This window comes from Notolepis coatsorum, assembly GCF_963971535.1.
Source record: "Notolepis coatsorum genome assembly, chromosome: 11".
In the NCBI taxonomy this organism is placed as follows: domain Eukaryota; kingdom Metazoa; phylum Chordata; class Actinopteri; order Aulopiformes; family Paralepididae; genus Notolepis; species Notolepis coatsorum.
This window is the reverse complement of record NC_140175.1, coordinates 28,659,800-28,683,272: the sequence shown is the minus strand read 5'-3', so window position 1 is coordinate 28,683,272 and position 23,473 is coordinate 28,659,800. Positions and strand designations below refer to the sequence as shown.

At 44.5% G+C, this 23,473-nt stretch overlaps 1 protein-coding gene across 1 annotated transcript in view; it reads right to left on the bottom strand.

Moving 5' to 3' along the window:
* Window positions 1-23,473, bottom strand: part of vav2 (vav 2 guanine nucleotide exchange factor) — a gene marked incomplete at its 5' end in the record, with an annotated part of 212,203 nt that overhangs the window by 117,182 nt on the left and 71,548 nt on the right. The window contains 1 exon segment of the mRNA XM_084324887.1: window positions 14,520-14,588. Coding sequence (XP_084181013.1) covers window positions 14,520-14,588 — 69 coding nt within the window.

The following is a 23,473-nucleotide window of genomic DNA, read 5'->3' as shown; positions in this document are numbered from 1 at the left end:
CCCAGAGCTATGTGGCCGGCCGGCCGCGTAAGCAAAGTGATCACCGGTGCCGACGGCAAGGTCCGAGCAGCTGAAGTGCTCGTCCAGGGTCGCACTTACACCCGTCCCGTGGCGAGGCTCATAGAACTGCCTCGACTCCCAGACACAATCGATGATGACCATGACCCTACAACCCTATGACTTTGTGAAGTTGACTGACCCCTACAGCAAACCCTTATGTGTAAATAGACAACGCGATTAATCTGTCTTAGTTTAACTGATTAGGTCTGGGACCTATTCAGGGGGTGGCTGTTGTGAAGGGCCAGATTAAACCGAATATATATATTTATTTAGATATATATATTTAATTGTATTTGTATATTCTCTAATATTCCCTGATATCCCTTGTATATTCCTTGTACAATATGCATTGAATATCCATTCTAGCCTACTGAACATCCCATAATAGTCTCCATTATACTATTGGTCGAGACCTTGGTGCCAGGCTGCCATACCCCTCAGACCCAGTTCAAACGTACCGCTCCACATGTACGAACAAGTCCTAGTTCCGCGTAGGAATCTGACTACCGCACCACTAATGGGACTATTTGTTCATAGTGCGTATATATACTGCGCTACTAAAGTAGGACTTTCTTTTCAGTCCAGTTTCTTACCCTCCAATAGAGTCACAGACGTAAAGCCTCCCCGCGACGCCACGTGTGGGAGTAAGGCCAAGTTCGCCTACCATCGGTATTGAGACATCGTGTATATTAATATTTGAATAGTCATATTTGGCACTATATCGTCGAGTTGGACGTAGTCTATTAAGCTAATAATAGTCTGTTAATATATAGTGCTTCGTGCGGTGAGAATACTACCGTAGTCAGTACCCCATCGTTTCGGGCAGAGAACTGGCTGCTTACCCAGGGTGGTTGACCCCACGTGAAGCTGCACCCGAGGAGCCCCAGAGCCGACGAGCGAGTGGACCTGTATACCGGATTATTCTACCGACGACAGCCCGCCTTCCCAGGCACGGATTATGCTTTGTATACTTTGATTATTCCATGGATAAAGACCCCCGACACTGCCGTGTGTTGGAACCCCCCCCCCTGGAGAGGACGCAAGGTGAGGAGACGCTCTGCAAGACGAGGTCGCTTCACGTCTCTCCCCCGTGGACCGGAGAGAGCCGGCCCACAAAGAGTCCACCTGCTTTCATCTGTGGTCCAAGGATCGCCGGCGCATTGAACGGCACTACAGTGGGTTCACCTGGGATACCCTTGGCCGGATGAGGCAGTCGGATTCTACCCCCCCCCCCTTTCCTACTCCTGTCGGCTTACAAGCGACCGGATTAACCCCCTCTAGTGTATCCAGTATATAATCATTAAAGTATCATTGCAGTTATTCCTTAAACTATTACAGGTCGTATATGTACCACCTGCGCCTTCAGAGATTGGACATTCTCTATTGATATACCGACGAATACTCTTGCCATAAAAGTGCATACTAATTCCATTCATAAATGTGATTGATTTGATTAAGTGCTTGTTCTACACACCATCGCTGTGTAGAAATAAAGACCTATTTCTAATTCGTACATTTGTGTTGGATCCGTTTCATCTACGTGACAGTGTTCATCATAATATATTTATGCCGTGTACTGGGTGGCCGAATATTAAGTACAAAGGTAGTGGTAGTAAGTATCATATCTAGTAATACAATTGTACCCCTCAGTTACAGGTAGTGTTCAACGTCAGGTATTTGGTAAAAATGCACATTCACTGCAGAGTTAGTGAAATATACAGATTTCCTGGGAAATGTGTAGAATCACTGCAGCACGCTCCTTTCATATATTATATAATATTGTACATATCACTCACAAAATGGTGGGTGTACCGTGGAAAATTCCATTAGCTGAAGATGCACACCGAGGCGAGCACATTTGGTATAAACTAATGGATAAGCGAGCAGATTTACTGAGAGAACGGGACATATGTTCACCTGATGCAGACGGAGAGGCTGCAGACGTGATGTGTCTAGTGTGGTTAGAGAGGCTCTCGCTAAGACTTAACACATTGACGGCCAGCAGCAGGGGGCGCTGATCCCCCTTCATCGCCAGGTCTTTATTCAATGGATATAGTTTTAGACTGCGACATTTGCGAGTGCTTAAAATATATCTTATATTATATCTATGGGTCTAATAACGCCGTCGAGTCTCAGTGAGTTGCTTCCCGTCAACATGCCAGAGACAGATTGTTTTTTTCATCCGTACATTTCCGTTTTATACCGTTTTGAATAGAGTATGGTTTGGGTGCTTTTCAGTCATTCCAGGAAAAAGACGAGAAAAAGGCATTTTACTGGAATCCAGTCATCACGTTGTAATTTTTTGGCTGATTATCTAATCATCCTGAAATCAACGCTAGATTATCATTATTATGTCTCCTCGTGCATACATGAAATGACCGTCGTAGCGGGGCGCTCGCCCGCCCCCACCGCAGTCAACGGTAATAAGCACAACACGGTCCACACAGATAGCTGTGATCGCGGTAGAAATAAATGTCAGATCAACGATCAAATTTATATATAATGTTCTTACCTTGTATCTGATGTAATGCAAAAGAAATAATCCAAATATCTGATCGCAATTCCAAATACAGCTTGTGGAGGTCCGTACCACACTACCGACCATTTCACAATGACGGGCGGGCCAGGTTACTGTTTGATGCCATCGTTGTATAGAACTGGCTCGCCTGAGTATTTAAACCCCGCCCGCCCGGCTCAGATCGGCTCCTAAAACACACCAGACCATTTTCAATGAGATGCAATAGCTCCGTAAGGCAGTAGAGGGCGGTGTTGACCGTCTGCCAGCTCAGACAGGCTCTGAAGAGGATACCAGAGGCTGCAGCTATGAATTATGAATAGATATAACGAATAAACGAAATAACGATCCCAAAAACGAGTTAACTCGTTTCTGGCGCTGAACACATGGCGGGCAATAACGAGTTAACTCATTTCCGGTGCAGATTGTGTTAATGTCCTTCCGGCGTTCAACACATTTTTAGATGCAAAGCTCATCTATTATGACCCACCAACCCACTCACTCATACAGTTACTTACTCACAGTTAGCTCTACTCTAGTGGTGGCTCACAGAAAATGAGCTTCACATTAACTGCTTCTGCGCCAAGAACGAGTTTACTCGTTATTGCCTGCCAATCGAATTGCGCCAATAACGAGTTTACTAATTTCTATGATTGTTATTTCCTTTATTCGCTATTGCCATTCATAATTCATCCAGCAAGGCTCTGGGATACTCTGGACTCTGTCTGATATTGCAAAGGCGCAATACCGCCGCCTGGTGGATTTCGGGCAATGTTGCACCCACTCTAAACCAGATCCAGATGGGACGCTCTGTGCATCTGTGAAAATCTTACGGGTAGAGCTCTCTTGTTATGTGGATCCAACCAAACACTAGTGCATTGGATCGCTTTCGAGACACAAGATTCAATATGCTTTCAGCGTTTATTGCGTCGTACAAACAGAAAACGGATCTAGCCGATGGAAATCAAATAATTGGAATATTTTTTCTCCAGACTCATCGGCCACAGGTAAGATGAATCTAACGTTAATTCCAGCTCGATTGTCCATTTATTTCATTGCAATCCATCTGATCAACGTATGATGTCGTACTAAAGAAAGCCGTTACTGACAATCAAGGAATCATAAACGACCCCCCCCCCCCCCCCTTTCCTTCACCCGATGTTCAAGTTCAAGTTTCCTTTATTGCCACGCAACCAGGTTGGTGGTATTCTTGTTCGGTACAGGTCAGGGTGGATACATAATACAGTACAACATGACACAATAAATACATAAATACAGCACAGCACAACATAGCACAACATAAACACATAAACACACAGAAGAATCTAGTCCATCGGTCAGGAGCTTGGTTAGTGTGGGGGCGGAAGGGGGAGAGGGGGGCCAAGGGAGTTAAGGGTCCGAATGGCGGTGGGGAAGAAGCTGTCTTTGAAGTGGGTGGTTTTGGAAAGGATGGACTTAAAGCGCCTACCTGAGGGCAGGGGCTGAAACAGGGGGTGTGCTGGGTATGAGGGGTCCTTAGCTATTTTTCTGGCGCGGGTGGTTGTGCGGGAGTTGAAGATGGAGTCCAGGGAGGGAAGGTCACATCCTGTGATTTTGGAGGCCTTGTTGATGATGCGCTGACGTTTTTGTATGGATAGTTTTTGTGCGGAACTGTACCAGACTGTTATTGAAGAGGTGCCACACAGTCAAACTGTGTGGCAGACATTGTGTTAATGACACTATAATAATAATAATAATAATAATAATAATAATAATAATAATAATAATAATAATAATAATAATAATAATAATAATAATAATAATAATAATAATAATAATAATAATAATGATAATAATAATAATGATAATAACAATAATAATAATGATGATACTATGAATAATACTAATGATGAATAATAATGATACAACTACTACTAATAATAGTAATAATAATAGTAATAATAATAATAATAATAATAATAATATTAATAATAATAATAATAATAATAATAATAATAATAATAATAATAATAATAATAATAATAATAATAATAATAATAATAATAATAATAATAATAATAATAATAATAATAATAATAATAATAATAATAATAATAATAATAATAATAATAATAATAATAATAATAATAATAATAATAATAATAATAATAATAATAATAATAATAATAATAATAATAATAATAATAATAATAATAATAATAATAATAATAATAATAATAATAATAATAATAATAATAATAATAATAATAATAATAATAATAATAATAATAATAATAATAATAATAAATGTGACTTATATAGCGCTTTTCTTCAACTCAAAGTCACTTTACACTAAGATAAACATAATACAAACACACAAGGATGGTTGGGGGGGTATGAGAAGGCAATGGAGAAGAGATGGGTCTTGAGACAGTATTGGGAATACTGTCAGGGACTCTGAGTCTCTTATGTCTTGGGGGTAAAGTGTGTTCCAGAGCCTGGGAGCTGCCCTGGAGAAGAGCTCTCTCCCCAAACCTGCGACGGTTGGACTTGGGGGTGGAGAGAAGGTGAGGCTTAGGTGGATCTGAGGGGCCGAGAGGGTGAGTTGGGGGAGAGGAGGTCAGGGAAAAATTGGAAGTTGGTGAAGGGCTTTGTACGGAGGTGAAGTCCGAGGATTTTGTGGCTGATCCGGAGGGAGACAGGAAGCCAAAGGACGTCTTTGTCGCCATGTGTCTGTGTTTTACCGCCAGGACTTCACTGCACCAAAGTATGCACTTTAGGCCTATCTGTCCTCCTGTCTATTTATTACACACACAGATACACATACACACACACGCACACACAGGATACTCCTTTCATCTCCGTGTCATCTCACAGCCTGTACAGTACGTTGACAATCAGTGACCTAAATACACAGAGCGTGGAGGGGAGGAGGGGAGGAGGGGGAGGGAGTGTGTGGGGGGGGGGGGGGGGGGGGGGGGGGGGCAGTACGGTGTTGGCTGTGAATGAGCAGCGATGCCAAGGTATGATAGGGCTGTCTGGGCCTGAAGATAAAGGAGGAAGTTCCTCTCTCTGCAAGCCACAGTGGTCTCCTCTCCATCCACCATGCTGACTAGTGCACTGTGACTCTCTATCTATCTATCTCCACATCTCCTACCCATCAGATCACGACCCGCGCTGCCTCTACCCAGGGCTCCTGGTCGCCGTGTGGGCGTCCCGCACATCCAGCCCTCCCGGATAGTACGGCGTCGTGTGACTCACAGGGATGCCTGGTTTTTTAGTTTAGTTTGGGTTATTTGACAAAAGGATGAGTCTTAAAAAAAAACGATGTGCATTGAGTGTCAAGGATAACATTATAAAGTCCAGGACTTGTTTCCATCATGGTCCTTGCTGTTACTGGGACAATACCATACAATACAGATATTTACATGAAAAAAAAAAGACCTAGTCACCTATGACAATACTATCAAACAAGAAAGACTGTCAGGCTTTAAAACTGTGTAGGATCCAGGCCTGTTGGATTTGGATATATCAGCCAGTAATCACCTCGTCACCTGTGGCTCTGTGAAGTTTCTGCGTTGTGTTTATCTCTTTCTTATCATACTGACTGATACCCTCTCTCCTTCCCCGTTGATACATTCATCTCAAAAGAATTAAAGCCACACTGGGAACAGGATACCTTTCCTTGGAACGTTATATTTATTCCCATAAACATACTCTGTACAAGATAGAAAACAGTTCTGAAAGGTCCTTGAAAAATATATTGAATTCATTATCTCTACCGTCTCTTCTGCTTATTAGTCGTGGTTGAGGCCTAGTCGTTTGCCAAAGCTAGCCCTCATGGCCTAGGAGAGGGGGGAGGCCCCTCCCACCACCCTCTAGCTAGTGCTCTGTCTCTCTGTCCACGTCTATACGTCTCAGCTTCGTTTTCTAGTCTGAGTCAAACCGGAAGAACTCCCAGCTATAAACTATAGTCCTTAGCAACGGCTGACAGCCCATAGCAACCGCGCAATGCATCTCTGTCTCACCTACGACCCAAATCTCTCAGTCTCTCTCTCTCTACCCTGCCCCATCACCTATAAGCGATGACCCGACTCCCACAGCGCTGCACTGGTGTCTGTGGCTGGTGACCTTGGCCCTTATCTCTAAACACCCTGCCTGCTGCTCCCACTGTCTACCGTGCAAACACACACTGGCTGCCAGCTACTTTTAAAATCTATAGATCCGTCTGAGTAGATGCTGTCATCTACAGATATTTACATTATGTACACATTGAAAAACAGGGCTATACTATCACAGGCCTAGAACTGCGCCATGAGAATGAATGAATGAATGAAAACTTTATTTAACAGATTGCAGAATGGGTACAATACAGTACGGCTCAATACATACAATTGTTAAGGGGATGCAGACCTGAGAAAGACGTTTGTCTTGTTTCCATCAGGGTCCCCCATTTTCAATTCATATAGACATATATGACATACATGACATACAGATAGTCAGTACTGCTACATCTATACATTTATGACATACCAGATTTGCAAATACAGTACTGTTTGTGATACAGAAGGAGTCAAGAAAAGGGAGTATATACATTTGACGTAGAAACTGTACATTGGAGGTTGGGTGGGGGGGGTTGGGTACATTGGGATATTGACAACCATACTGGGTAATTTACATTGGAGGTGGTTGGGGGGGGGGCGGGGGGCATACTGTATAAACAAGTAACACTGTACATTGAGGGGGGGGGGGAGGAGACACTGTACAAACAAACACAATTGTACATTGAACTATTGACAAAACCATACTAGGTAAATGACTGTACATTGGAGGGGGTTGGAATGATTGGGTTAGGATATTTACAGGGGCCAGTGTTGAATTGCAGTCTCCCGTAGGTGTCCCTTGAGAGAGGTTTTGAAAGTGGGTAGTGATCCACATTCCTTTACAGCTTTGGGTAGGGCGTTCCACATTGATGTGGCATAATTGCGAAACGTGTTTAGTCCCTTATTTGAGCCGAATCTGGGTTTGACATGATTTGTGGAGCTCCCTCTGGTGTTGTGATCGTGGTATTCACTGACCTTTGGGAAGTATTTTGACATGTACATGGGTACCTTGGTCGTGTAGTGTATCTTGTAGACCAGGCCCATTGCAAGTTGTTGTACTCTGTCGTCTACTCTAAGCCATCCTAGGTTGTCGAAGTGGGCAGGGGTGAGGTGGGTTCTAGGAGTAAGGTCAAGCAGTAGTCTGACCAGTTTGTTTTGAGATGTTTGTAATTTTGTTTTTAGCGCCTTTGAGGTGCTTTGGTACCATGAGGTGCAAGCATAGTCGTAGTACCCCTGAATGAGTGCTCCTGCCAGAGTCTTCAGGGTGTTCTTGTTTACCAGAGAGGAGATCCGGTACAAGAATCGAGTTCGTTGGTTGACTTTTTTTATTACATTGGATGCCATTTTGTCACAGGAGAGATTAGCCTCTAGGATGGACCCCAGGTAGGTAATTTCATCTTTCCTTGTGACAATATTGTCACCCACTGTAACTGAGAAGCCGTCGGTCTTGCTGAGTTTGTTATTTGAACCGAAGAGAATGGACTCTGTTTTGCCCATGTGTAATGATAGTTTGTTATCAGCGAGCCATATGCAGATTCTGCCTAGTTCCGAGCTGAGGGTTTTTTCAACCTGTAACTTGTTCTTGTCAGAGACCAGCAGGGCTGAGTCGTCCGCAAACAGGAACAAGTTGCAGTCACAAGCTGACGACATGTCATTTGCATAAATTAGGAACAGTAGCGGTCCTAGTATGCTTCCTTGTGGAACACCACAGCTCACTGTGAGGGGGGGGGATAGGGTACCGTTTACCTCCACCATCTGTTCCCTCCCCTCAAGGTAGGATTGCATCCAGCTCACTGATAGACTATCAAAACCAATTGCTTTTAGCTTGTCAATCAGAATGGAGTGATTGACCGTGTCAAAGGCCTTTTGTAGGTCCAGCATGACCATGCCGCAGTATTTGCCTGCGTCCACCTCTTGTTTGATGTGGTCATTCAAATAGAGAAGGCATGTGTCAGTGGAGTGGGATGTTCTGAAGCCAGATTGGAATTCGTAGATTAGATTTTTTTCCGCTAGGTACTTTTCGACCTGTTCGTAGACTATTTTTTCCATGACTTTCGAGATGGAGGTGAGAATAGAAACAGGGCGGTAGTTGCCTGGGTCTAATTTGCTGCCCTTTTTGTGCAGAGGGGTCACCCTCGCAATTTTGAAGTCCTTGGGGACGTGTCCCTGTTTTATGGAGAGGTTTATTATGTGTGTGATGATTGGTGTGATGGCGGCTGCTGAGTCTCTGAGGAATTTGGAGGGGATGTTGTCATGGCCAGTGGCCTTGTTAGGTTGGAGGGCGCTCAGTTTATTGAGTACCTCATCTGTTGTTACCGTTTCCAGCTTGAAGTCGTCCTTGCGGACCCCTAGGTTTTTGTAGAAAGCTACTATGTGTTCTACCCCATAAAGCCCTGAGTGGGAGGGTAGTTTGTTTACCAGTGTTGTGGCTATGTTTGTGAAGAAAATGTTTAAGTAATTGGCTACATCCAGCTTGTCTGTGATGAGCGTGTTGTCAGTTTTTATGTTTATGTTTGAGAATCTGGTTTTAAGTTTTTTACTGCATCCTAGTTGATTATTGAGTAATTTCCAAAGTTCACGTGGTTTGTTTTTGTTTTCCTCAGTTTTGTCATTGATGAAATTCTTTTTTGCAGTTTTGATCATGGAGTTTACGTCGTTTCTTAGTCTGTTTCTTTCTAGTTTGAGTTCAGTCACGTGGGCTTGGAGTTCACTGCTCGTGCTTTTAGTAAGCTTTGACTGACTTTTACGAAACTCAGAGCATTTTTTGTCTCTGGTTTTCATAGCGGCCAGTATTTCGGAGTGCATCCACGGCTCAGCGCGATTTTTTACCCTGGTGGTTCTTAGGGGGGCCATGTCGTTTAGTATTGCTGAGAATTTGGTTTTGAAACCAAGCCATGTTTCGTCAACCAGTGTACCATTGAGTTCATCTGACCAGTCCAGACTCTCCAGAGGGAGGAACTGCGCCCTGAGAGGGAGGTTTGCCCTGAGTGGGAGGTTCGAAGTGGGTATCAAAGGTATAAAAATAAGGTATACAAATGGGTATCAAACAGGAGGGAAGACTGTCAGGTTTTAAAATGTAGATACCAAACAGAGAAGGTAAAGACGACTTTAAACTGTTAAACAGTAATCCAGAACTATTTTATTGCACTGTAAAAAAAAACTGATTTTATATGTCTGCACTTTATGTGCTCATTTCATGTCTATTCTATTCTACTACTTATTGCACTGCACTATTGCACTATTTTACTCTTTTTATTATTGTCTATTTTTTAAACTGAATCAAACCATAAACAAGGTGGCCTGTTGGGATGTTATATCCTAATGTGAAAAACTGTGATTTTATATGTCTGCACTTTATGTGCTCATTTTATGCCTGTCTTTTTTCTGTTGTGAAGCACTTTGAGCTGCAGTTTCTGTATGAAAGGCTACCATTTCTACATTCTCCATAAGATTGACTCTTTAAAAAAAATTAAAATTATATATAATAATATTAAATATTCAAAATATACAGTGATATACATTTTAGGACATACCGCCCACCCCTAGTTCTTATTAGGAAGAGCTGTGGGTGGAACAGCCCTCCCCCTTCTCGATCAACAGGATCAAGGTCAGCCGTGCAGTGCGGTGTCAGCAATCTAAGACATCAGATGTTATTATAATAACACATTGAATGGGCAAAAAAGTGCATAAAAGCATGAATGTGGGTTTATGAAAAATCCACAGGTTCTGCAGATAGCATGTAAAATAGGGTAATAAAACATGAGGCTGCAGGTTAGGCATATGATATAACTTAATAAAGGTTTACACTAGGTTTTTCTTTGTGTGGCTCCTCTAGACGTATTCTACCTTTATGAGTAATGCTTATATAAGTATAGCATTGTGTTGGAATACAATTTAAAATAAATATTTAAAAAGATTACCCTGACAATTAATGCTTGTATATCTTATCGTGTGTTGTCATGTTTGTTTATATGTTTGTTTAAAAAAGAATAAAAAAAAAAAAAAAAATACAAAAAGATTGCGCTCCTTAAACGCCACGTTCGCTTCGGATTGCGGGTAATCCCTGTGGGTGAAGCTCAGAAAGTCTGCATCAGAACCCTCATGGCCCTCATGGGACGGCCCCGTGCCCTCTTGTGCTTATAGAGTCTGCATCAGAACCCTCATGGCCCTCATGGGACGGCTCTGTGCCCTCTTGTGCTTATAGAGTCTGCATCAGAACCCTCATGGGACAAACCTGCGCCCTCCTGAGATTAACGAGAAGACGCTTCAAAGTCAGTGAGCCTGCAAGTCCAGATGTTACGAGTCAACCAGTGTCTGCCCACTCGAGGTCATACTATAGGGTGGTTTACTGGGTTGTTCCTACCGGTACCAATAACCACAACATCACACTCCCTCTTGGATGTTATTGCTTTTTTACACACAATCCTTTTAATAAGGTTAAACAGTCTTTATCTCGGTCTTCCACCAACAACAATTAGTCCCCCTGTTGCTAAGTAATGTTAGGTACCAGCTGTACTACTGTGGTTAGAATCAGTCATGGAATATCTCTTGTCCAAAATAAAATTTTCCGACATTTGCCAAATAAAAATGCACTACGCAATTAAATTAAGTAGCTGCGCAGAAACACATTAGTTCCGTTCACAATCTATTGACTTTACACCCCAAGCTGCCCCCATAGGGGCTAATGGAGCAGCGCAAACCATAGAGGAGTGACCTAAAGTGTTTGTGACACTATGTTGCTTCCGAATGGGAAAAGCTATGTGTGTTATTTGCAGGAGGGGGGGAAGAAGTCCCTCGGCAACTGTGCCCGATCCACCCCCCCATTTCATGCTTTGTCAACTCCAGGATATACTCACTCCAGCCGGCGAGGACGTAGAGCTGATATTATACAGCCACCAGCGGGAAACAGCAGCCTGGTTCACCATATTAACCCAGAGAGACCTCAATTAGGTAGAACCAGGCTTACACTTAACCCATTGAAACCGGGAAACACATTTGTGTGTATATGCAGGCTATATAATGCATTATTAGCAGGCATTTTAGGTCTAAATGGGCTAAAACACACATTCTCACCCACAAGTATAGTACTGTGGAGGAATATAGAGCTTGTCTCTTCCTCCTATCTCAGCCCCTCAGAGAACATGTCTTTAACCCTCCCCTCCCCTCCATTTGACCCATCTCATGGGGTTCCCCCTCCCCCTCCTCCCCCTCCTGACTATAAAGGAGTCCTTCCCACATCATTATTTCTTCTCCTTCCAGGTCTTGTAGCTGATAACCTGAGTGAGAACCACTCAAGCCATATCTCTAACTATTCTGTATGTATTGATCAATCTGGCTAATAAATCGTATTAACCGGATCCATTTGACTGAGTAAGTTATTCGTTATCTAAAACAGTACTATAGCATGTAAATGAGAATGCGGCGCGCGCGCGCACACACACGCACGCACGCACGCACGCACGCACGCACGCACGCACGCACGCACGCACGCACGCACGCACGCACGCACGCACGCACGCACGCGCACGCACGCACGCACGCACGCACGCACGCACGCACGCACGCACGCACGCACACACACACACACACACACACACACACACACACACACACACACACACACACACACACACACACACACACACACACACACACACACACACACACACACACACACACACACACACACACACACACACACACACACACACACACACACACACACACACACACACACACACACACACACACACACACACACACACTCACACACACACACACACACACACACACACACACACCAATGCCATTCATGTTCCACTGATCTACAGTATCAGTGATCTGTTCCAGGTGAGCTCACACATGGCTTCAAGCTCCATTCCAGGTCACGTAACATGAGCCCCTCTGACATGATACTAGTGTAAATATGGAAATTGCCAGCAAGGTAAGGGATCTCCGTCTGACCTCGAGCTCGCTTTACCCCAGTCGAGCGTGGTACGGTAAAAGCCCTCGCATAAACAAAGCTATTCCCGTCCTTTACTCTAAACAGAGGCATGTATAGCCCGCGACATCTCTCCATATCACCCCCCGGGGCTTTCGACACATCCAGCGCTATGAATCGGTCACATGTAATCATCACGATCCTCTTCTCGTCCCACTCTCCCGTTTTTCAGTCACACACACACACGCGCGTCGTAAATCATCCGCGCATCAATAGCGCGGGGCCAATTAATAACACTCTGAGTGCAAGGTTATTGCTAGCTTAAGTGTGTCCAACTGAATTACGCGCGGGACCCCGCTGATGAATCAATTACACGTTGCCCGACCGTCGATAAGAATGAAATGCATATCTGTTCTGGCAAAAAGAAAAGAGAAAAGAAAAAAGAAAGGTCAAGTGGAGCCGTCGTGCCGCACTGCGGCCTGATTAATTCAATATGACCCTTTAAACCTGCAGGTTAAAGCCAAAGACGCGGTGCTGGAGGACCTGCAGGTTAAAGCAAGAGGCCCTGGACGACCTATGACCCGGGAGTCAGAGCAGCCGCACCCGGAGGCCACATGCAGCCTGTGGTGGAGGTTCGCGGTGGACGCGAAGGGGCTCTAATCAAAGCTGACGCAACATCGCACTAAAAGCTGCCGCACGAAGGCTCTTGGTGGCCTCAGCCGGAGGCTCCCGCTCTGTAATGAATCACACACTTCAGTCTCTTTTTAATTTTTTTTTGCATCTACTTTTTCTCCTCCAATTTTTTGTATTTTTCTCCCATCCCAATTTAGTCGTTATGCTATCCCCCCCCCCCTCCCCTTCCCGGTCGTTGCACGCATTTGCCCCCCACTTGCCGGTCTAGGGAGCCCTGAAGTCTATCACATGCTTCCTCCGATACATAGGAGACAGCCAACAGCGAGGACTCTCACTGGGGAAGTGTAACACGTGGGAGGAATCTCTCTCTCTCTCTCTCTCTCTCTCTCCCCTCTCTCTCTCCCTCCCTCTCTCTCTCTCTCTCTCTCTCTCTCTCTCTCTCTCTCTCTCTCTCTCCCTCTCTCTCTCTCTCTCTCTCTCCTCCTCTCTCTCTCTCCTCTCTCTCTCTCTCTCTCTCTCTCTCTCTCTCTGATGAATGACACCTATCTCGGCGCGGCACATAATTATTCTCCATTAATCAGAAAGGAATGGGTGGCGTCACCACGGGAACCGTTGCCACTTCAGAGCCCTCTGTGCTGCTCTTTCACACCCGCCTACCCCCCACCAGCCCACCCACCCGACCAACCAGGCAGGACGCCAGGCAGGCAAGGAGCCAGGGTAGTGCTGGTGTCACCATAGCAACGAGCAGATTGACGGAGGGGCCGGGCGTTTGTGTAAACAGACTGGTAGAGAGAAGGTGCCAGAATGGATGGTCATAGTTCACTTCAAAGCTGCTCTTTCAAAGCAGACTGTGTACTCTGCTTTTCCCCCTGTGTGTGGTGTGTGTGTGTGTGTGTGTGTGTGTGTGTGTGTGTGTGTGTGTGTGTGTGTGTGTGTGTGTGTGTGTGTGTGTGTGTGTGTGTGTGTGTGTGTGTGTGTGTGTGTGTGTTTGTGTGTGTGTGTGTGTGTGTGTGTGTGTGTGTGTGTGTGTGTCTGTGTGTGAGTGTTGATGTGGGTGGGTGTTGATGTGGGTGGGTGTGAGTGAGTGAGTGAGTGAATGAGTGTGCGTGTTGATGTTGGTGGGTGTTGATGTGGGTGTGTGTGTGTGTGAGTGTTGATGTGGGTGTGAGTGAGTGAGTGAGCATGTGTGTTTGTGTGTGTGTGTGTGAGTGAGTGTTGATGTGGGTGGGTGTGAGTGAGTGAGCATGTGTGTGTGTGTGTGTGTGGGTGAGAGAGATTGTCTACTTACTCTGCCAGCTCCTCAAGGCTTCGGTACACATCATCCTCATTCAGAGCTGTGTCCTCCGATGGGAAGGTCCTAAACACACGCACGCACACACACAGAGAGAAGGGGGGGGGGGGGGGAAGAGTACACAGTCAGTACACAAGCATCCCAGGTAGATGAAGCGGCAGTGGGGCCGGTATCTCCCATCAGGCAGTTTGTCAGCCTCACTTCACATCACATCAATAATACAACAGCAGGGTGTATTCATGAGACCCTTCCATCACTTCATCCAGTCGGACAAAACACATCGACACACACACACACACACACACACACACACACACACACACACACACACACACACACACACACACACACACACACACACACACACACACACACACACACACACACACACACACACACACACACACACACACACACACACACACACACACACACACACACACACACACACACACACACACACACACACACACACACACACACACACACACACACACCTACACACACACACCTACACACACACATCCCCCAGTGTGTTGATATCTCCTTTAACAGCGTTATGGTGACAAGTCACAGAATGACTGAAAAGCCCTCTTAAGTCAGCATGTCATAAGGGAATCTGAAATGATTCAGCTGGATCAGTTTAAAAAATAATAACAATAACAATAACTCACTTTCGCTATATCCCCCCCCCCCCCCCCCCCCTGTGGGATGTGAACGCGTAGAATTCCCGCAGGTTGAATGATGGAATGTTAAAATGGATGACGAATCAATTAGCTGCTTAAAGAGGTGGGAGTCGGCAGTAATCTTTTCCCTCTTAGAAACTCATCAAAATGCCTAATGTGTAACATTAGCCGCGGAGGGGGAGAGAGAGATGGTGCTGACGGGGGCGGAAAGCGTGAGGTCTCGGGTCAAGTGAACGGCGGCTGGAAATCCACCAGAGCCAGCGCTGTGCGGCTGAGAGGTCTGGTCCACACGCCGCAATTAGGAACAATGTGTGCCACAATCTTTCGCACGCGACTGCAGCGGGGTTCGCCTGCGAAGGCAGCAGGGAACCACGTGTCGTCGTCGTGGATTATGGGAATGTTTCAAATGAAAAGCAAACAACAGACAAATCTCATTCATTCTATAATGCACTGCCACGCGTGGGTCGAAAGCCCGCTGGGAATTACTCTCGTTGAAGGTGAGGAAATGTCAGCTGCGCAGTGCGCACGCACTGAATTTTACTCCATTTTAACTAAATGACACCTCAGAGTGATATTTCCAAGACATCAGCGTTATTCTCAATCAGATCACGGGGGGTCTCTCTCTCTGTCTCTCTCTGTCTCTCCCTCTGTCTCTCTCTGTGTCTCTCTCTCTGTCTCTCTCTGTCTCTCTCTGTCTCTCCCTCTGTCTCTCTCTCTGTCTCTCTCTCTCTCTCTCTGTCTCTCTCTGTCTCTCCCTCTGTCTCTCTCTCTCTGTCTCTCTCTGTCTCTCCCTCTGTCTCTCTCTGTCTCTCTCTGTCTCTCTCTCTCTGTCTCTCTCTGTCTCTCTGTCTCTGTCTCTCTCTCTCTCTCTCTCTCTCTCTGTCTCTCTCTGTCTCTCCCTCTGTCTCTCTCTGTGTCTCTCTCTCGTTGTCTCTCTCTGTGTCTCTATTTGTCTCTCTCTGTGTCTCTCTCTGTGTCTGTCTCTCTCTGTCTCTCAATTCAATTCAATTCAAATAGGCTTTATTGGCATGAAATATCAACATACTTATTGCCAAAGCAAGTCCAACATACAAACAATAACATATATATTATTAAGCAATAAAACATACCATAATATTAGCAATAAGTAAAACAATCAACAGAAACATATTAAATTACAAAATAATCATTCAATCGGGTAGTCATTTTACAGATGTAGCCACCTTCTCTTATTGTATGACAACCATCTACATATTTTGCAGCTAATACTGTACACTGACTTTTCTCCCCACATATATATAACAGCTTTTGATTATCAGGGAGATGGATAAACTGTGGATCAATTTTATTTATTTTATAAAAGAAAACTTCTCTTAGATCCTTGTATTTCTCACAGTATAGTAGGACGTGAGGTTCTGTCTCAACATCCCCCTTATGACAAAGTGAACACAGCCTGGCCTCTCTGGGCAGCCAGTTCTGCCTGTGACGGCCTGTTTCTATGGCTAGACTATGTCCACTCAGTCTGTACCGTGTCAATGTCTTTCTTAATTTTATATCATTCACAGTGGTCAGGTATTCTGCCACCGTGTACTCTCTGTTTAGGGTCAAATAGAATTCTAATTTACTTTGAGATTTGGTTGATTTGTTCCAATATTCTATATAGTTTTCTTTTTGTTTTGAGGTTATTTGGTTGGGCCAGATTTTTTGGTATCTGTCCTGAGGCATTTGTGGGCAGAGATTTCTGACTAGCTGGCAGAGGGGACTCTTATCTGGGTTCATCTCTTGGCTCTGAAGGGCTTTGTAGTGGTAGGAGTGGGGGTCACTTGATTGGAGGTGTGTGTAAAATTGTATGGCTCGCTTTTGAATTTGAATGATTAGGGGGTATTGGCCGAGTTCTGCCCTGCATGCATTATTGGCAGTGTGTCTGTGGACCTTAAGTAGGTTTTTGCACAATTCTGCATGCAGTACTTCTAATGGGTGTTTTTCCCATTTTGGGAAATCTTGGTTAGTTAATGGACCCCACACTTCACTGCCATATAATATTATTGGATTTATTACGGAATTTAGAATTTTGAGCCAGGTCCTAATTGGGATGTCAATTGGAATTTTCCTTTTGATGGCATAAAAAGCCCTTCTTCCCTTCTCCTTCAATTCATTCACAGCCATATTGAAGTTTCCATTATGATTTATTTTCAATCCCAAATATGGGTAGCTTTTTGTGTTTTCTAATATGTGTGTGCCTAATTTAAATGTATTATGTGAACTCTGAGACTCGTGTCTCCTTTGAAAGATCATGACTTTAGTCTTCTTCATGTTTACGTTCAGAGACCATGTCTGACAGAACTGGTGGAGGATGTCTAGGTTCTGTTGTAGACCCTCTTTAGTGGCTGACAGCAGAACCAGATCATCTGCGTACATCAGTAATTTTACATTGGTATCGTGCAGAGTCAGACCGGGTGCAGTAGAAAGTTCTAATAACTTTGCTAATTCATTTATATATATATTGAACAATGTTGGGCTTAAATTGCACCCCTGGCGGACTCCGCGACCCTGGGTGAAGAAATTTGTTCTTTTATTTCCAATTCTAACAGCACATCTGTTTTTTGTGTACATGGATTTGATCAAGTCATATGTATTTCCTCCAACACCACTTTCTAGAATTTTGAAGAAAAGACCTTTGTGCCAAATTGAGTCAAAGGCTTTTTCAAAATCGACAAAGCAGGAATATATTTTGTTTTTGTTCTGTTTTACGTGAATGTCAATTAGGGTTTTAAGAGTGTATATATGGTCAGAGGTACGATAATTTGGTAAGAATCCGATTTGGCTTTTACTTAGAACGCTGTGTTCTGTAAGGAATTCTATGAGTCTGGTGTTGATGATACTACATAGAAGTTTGCCCAAATTACTCGTCACACAGATACCCCTATAGTTTTTTGGGTCATGTTTATCTCCACTCTTGAAAATTGGGGTTATGAGTCCTTCATTCCAGACATCAGGAAAATAGCCTAGATTTAGTGTCAAATTGAATAATTTTAAAATAGCCAATTGGAATTTTTCAGAGCTGTGTTTAATCATTTCATTTAATATGCCATCTGTACCACAGGCCTTTCTAGCTTTAAGGCACTGGAGTTTTGATTTCAGCTCTTGTTCTGTGATTGGGAAGTCTAAAGGGTTTTGATTATCCTTTATGATATTTTCCCATTTTTGTAATTTTTCACATATCTGGCTGGTTTCCGTTTTTGTATTTAGGAGTACAGTTGTAAAGAGTGATGTGAAGTGGTTTGTCCAAACATCCCCATCTTGGATAGCCATTTCTTCCGGCTTATCTTTATTCAATGAGTTCCAGTGGTCCCAGAAGGAGTTAGAGCTTAGAGAGTCCTCTATTTTGCACAATTGTTTATTTACGTGATTGTTCCTTTTAATTCTGATGGTCTTTTTGTAGTGTTTCAATGATTCACAGTATTGGAGGCGTAGGGTGTCATTTTGTGGGTTTATGTGTTTCTGGTTTGATATTTTTCTTAGCTGTGTTCTAAGAGCTTTACATTCTTTGTCAAACCATTGGTCCTTTTTAGTTTTTCTCTGTTTTCTCTGTCTCTCTCTGTCTCTCCCCATCTCTCTCTGTGTCTTTCTCTCTCTCTCTCTCTCTCTGTCTCTCTCTGTCTCTCTCTGTCTCTCTCTCTCTCTCTCTCTGTCTCTATCTGTCTCTCCCTCTGTCTCTCTCTGTGTCTCTCTCTCGTTGTCTCTCTCTGTGTCTCTATTTGTCTCTCTCTGTGTCTCTCTCTGTGTCTGTCTCTCTCTGTCTCTCTCTGTCTCTCTCTGTCTCTCTCGCTCTGTCTCTCTCTGTCTCTCCCTCTGTCTCTCTCTGTCTCTCTCGCTCCGTCTCTCCCCGTCTCTCTCTCTGTCTCTCTCTGTCTCTCTCTGTCTCTCTCTGTCTCTCTCTCTGTCTCTCCCCATCTCTCTCTCTGTCTCTCCCTCGGTCTCTCTCTGTCTCTCTCTCTGTCTCCCCCTCTGTCTCTGTGTGTCTCTCTCAGTCTCTCTCTGCTCGCCAGCAGTGTCAATTGAGCGTCACGCTTTCCCTGGGAATCTTGGAAATGATGATGATGATGATGATGATGATGATGATCGGCTTCCGTGGAACAATGATCCCGAGAGCGTCGCTGGTCTGAGCTGCAGTGAAGAGCACGGCATGGCCGACCTTGACGTGACTGCTGTGTGACGTGACCTGGTAACATACGTGTGTCTGTCCGTGCTGAGAGGTCCTACAGCCGCTGACCGCACGCACACATGCTTGCATGCACGCACGCACACACAAACGCATGAACACACACACACACATGCACGCAGGCAGGCACACACAGGCGCACACACACACAGGCGCACATAGGTTTGTTGATATTAAATATGGGGACTAGGATTACATAGACTTATATGCATTATGTAACCAACACTACACAGGAATGTAAGATTTTTCATATAAACGAGGTACACACACACACACACACACACACACACACACACACACACACACACACACACACACACACACACACACACACACACACACACACACACACACACACACACACACACACACACACACACACACACACACACACACACACACACACACACACACACACACACACCTGATAAGAGTCACACAAACACACAAGACTAAAGCCCCACTAAACCAGCCTATATATAGGATTCTATCATCACTCGACAAAGAAACAGACAAAAGAGCGAGGAAGAACATCACCGTGTCCAATGTGTGAGTCAGCCTGGGGACTGAATGACAACAGACACCAGCACTGCATTGACTGTTGGTATCAGTAACAACTCCAAGGCATCTAAAGGTATTACAAGGTGCAGAATGTTCTAAAAACGAGGGCTTTAACCCTTTCACTGCAACACTACAGAAGGTGAACCGTCCATAGTGTGGTAGTGAAAGCGTTAACCTTCTGTAGTGTGGTAGCGAAAGGTTAACCTGTAGTATTTCACTACCAGTTAATCAGTTAATTCCCCCAAAAAAAAAGTATACACAAATGTGGCTGGGGGAACTGATTCACTCAGCATGAATGGACTATAGGTCAATAAAAACAATACACACAACAACAAAAAAACATTAAAAAAAAAGAAATACTTCATTTTTTTTTTATTCATTTCTATTATAATTGATTCCAACATATTCAAATCGTTACACCCCTAGTGTTAACCCTTTGTAGTGTGGTATATCGAATGTGTTAACCCTTTGTAGTGTGGTAGTGAAAGGGTTAATGTTCTACCAGTTGCAGGGCCTTTTAAAACAAATGCATTGTGAAATAATTCACTGAACGGCCTCTTGGAGAAGCTATACTTTCATACCACGGCACATAGGAAGGATGTCTTTTAGGTGAGAAAGAGGAAACACGGCGTTGCCATAACACAACCGGCTCTCATGCTACCTAGTTCCACCGGCCGCTCCCTATAGTAGACACTCACACAGTCCGTGCAGGACCCCATCTCACACCAGATATTACATCAACACTCCGGAGGCCAAGCGTGCCACTAACACGGAGGGGAGGGGAGAGGGCGATAATGTGTAGCCTCAAGTGTGAATGTTAGTGTGGAGGTGGGGAGGGGGTGGAGAAAGAGAGAGAGAGAGAGAGAGAGAGAGAGAGAGAGAGAGAGAGAGAGAGAGAGAGAGAGAGAGAGAGAGAGAGAGAGAGAGAGAGAGAGAGAGAGAGAGAGAGAGAGAGAGAGAGAGAGAGAGAGAGAGAGAGAGAGAGAGAGAGCAAGAGAGAGATAGAGTGAGAGAGAGAGCGAGAGAGAGGGGGGAGGGGAGTGAGAGTGCCATGGAGACACATTGAGCGGTGTGTGCATGTGCCAATGTGTGTATATAATATATATATGTACTGTATACAGTATGGTGTGTGTGCGTGTGTGTGTGTACATGTGTGTGTGTGTGTGTCTATATGTGAGTCACCTGGGGCGGACTCTGAAGTAGGCTGGAGGATAATCTGATGGATGGCCTAGTGACGGAGTGCTGACGTTTAAAGCTGTGTGGACTATAAAAGCCACACAAGCCTCCTGGACTATAGTCTCTCCACCAGCCGGATGAGAATCCTCTGACCGCAGTTACTCCCTCGTTCATATTATTTATAACACGTCTGAAAATACGAGAGGGGAACCACCTGTCGGCGAGAGTCACCGCGACACGGGCCGGAATACGGCGTTGTTTTCTGCCAAGATGACTTTGAGACGAATTTGAGCTGCTAATTGATCAAGATCCTAATTAAATTGATAATTTCTATCGTGTACAGTATAGTATGTGTGTCTGTATGTATGTATGCGAGTATGTGTGCGCAAGTGTGTATCCATGTGCGTCTCTCTGACACCAGCGATTATCCTCAGTGTAATTAGAACAGGGTGCCAGTCTGAGGAATTGTGACTGTCATCAGGTTAATGAGTGCTCTGCTTGGCTAGTCAAAGATCAGCTAACCCAACCCACCCACCCACCCACCCACCCACCCACCCACCCACCCACACCCACACACAGCAGTCTTACCAATCAATGCACTTTACTCCTTTTCATGGTCTCTATCTATTGCTGACGTTAAAAGCACTATTGACTCAGGTAGTACATGCTGTGGCAGTGGCTCCTGCCTCACACCACCTCCGTGGCTTCCAAGGGGCTCTCGACACAATGCGGCGACGGTGAAAAGAGACATTATTTAAGATGTAACAACAGGCTGGAGCACATGGGATGCTGTCGGGACAAAGACCCTCTGTGTGCGTGTGCGTGCGTGTGTGTGTGTGTGCGCGCGCGCGTGTGTGTGTGTGTGTGTGTGGATGGGCCATTTAACCTGTGCTCATCGATTGCTCCGTGCTGCTCCTGGGCCCAATTAACTAGACCCAAGACAGGTGTGGCTGCTTAACCCTTTCACTACCACACTACCAAAGGGTTAACCCTTTCACTGCGGCAATACAGACGGTTGACAACGATGGACATTTCGTTTTTTTATCCCTGACAAGCAAATACAATTGTCGATCTATCAATATTGGTATGTTTGCTGTCATTAAAATCAAAAATCGCTGCCACACGACAAAGGGTTAACCCCATTCGCAGCCATACTACAGAAGGTTACCTTTTCACTACCACGTCTGTAGTGTGGTAGTGAAAGGTTAACCTTCTGCAGTGTTGGTAGTGAAAGGGTTAAAGCACACCGGCCCCACCCCACACGCGCTGGGAAAGGAGGAGGCTCAGTCGACTGTACATTGTTGGAACCACATAGATTCAAGATTCAAGAGTTTATTCATCGCATACAGGGCATACAGTGAAATGCGGTTGGCCATGCCCGCTATGATTGTGCAATAAAACAATAGTAATAGTAGTAGTAATAATAATAAGATAACTAGAATAGACATGATAAATAGACATGTTAATAAATCACTTAAAGGCACTGGATCCTATGTACACTCCTATACAATGTGCAGTTTTACTTCTATGTCCCTATGCTATACTTGCCGTTACTAACTATATACTATGCAACAATCACAACAATCTTAAAGTGTCCTTTTTCCCTTCCTTTAAAGTGTCCTTTTCGTGTGTGTTTAAAGTGACCTATGGTGTGTTTGTGTGTGCGAGTGCAGAATGTTGTGTTGTGTGTGTGTATGTGTGTGTTCATGTGTGCCTTGTTTGTGGAGAGATCAGTGTTCATTGTTCCGATGGCCTGAGGGAAGAAGCTGAGCCTTAGTCTCTCTGTTCTTGCTGCATACATACATCCTAGCACTGAGAGGAAGATGAAGGGAAGAGAGGTCTCACCTGATTTACGTCTTCCCTAATACGAGCACAAAAACGGAATACAAGTGGTTGAAAGTACATGATAACATTTTACGATGCCCTTCAGTGAACACATTCTAAAATGCTGTTTATGGAGCCCAGCCACTGCCCGATACTCAAGTGTATGCATAGTGATGCAACCAGATGTAACTAGATTTATTCTTCTAATAACGGGCTTTGATCGGTGTGACAACTGTTCACTCCTCCTCTCTTCCTGTTAACCCGTTCCTTACTCTGAGAAACCAATCTCTATAGTAGCTGTGTGACGATGCAAGATGTTTTAAGTGCAGGAAAGGTGGGCGGTTGGATGGACAGATAGATGTTTGTGAAAGTTAATTAGCTTTAGTATAGACACAGTTAGGAATAGTCTGCCTCAAGCTGGGCAGCAAATCAGCTGTTTGTATGCAGACCGTTAGACCACCTGTCGTGTTGCAGTGATGGAAACCGTCGGCAAGCATTGAAGC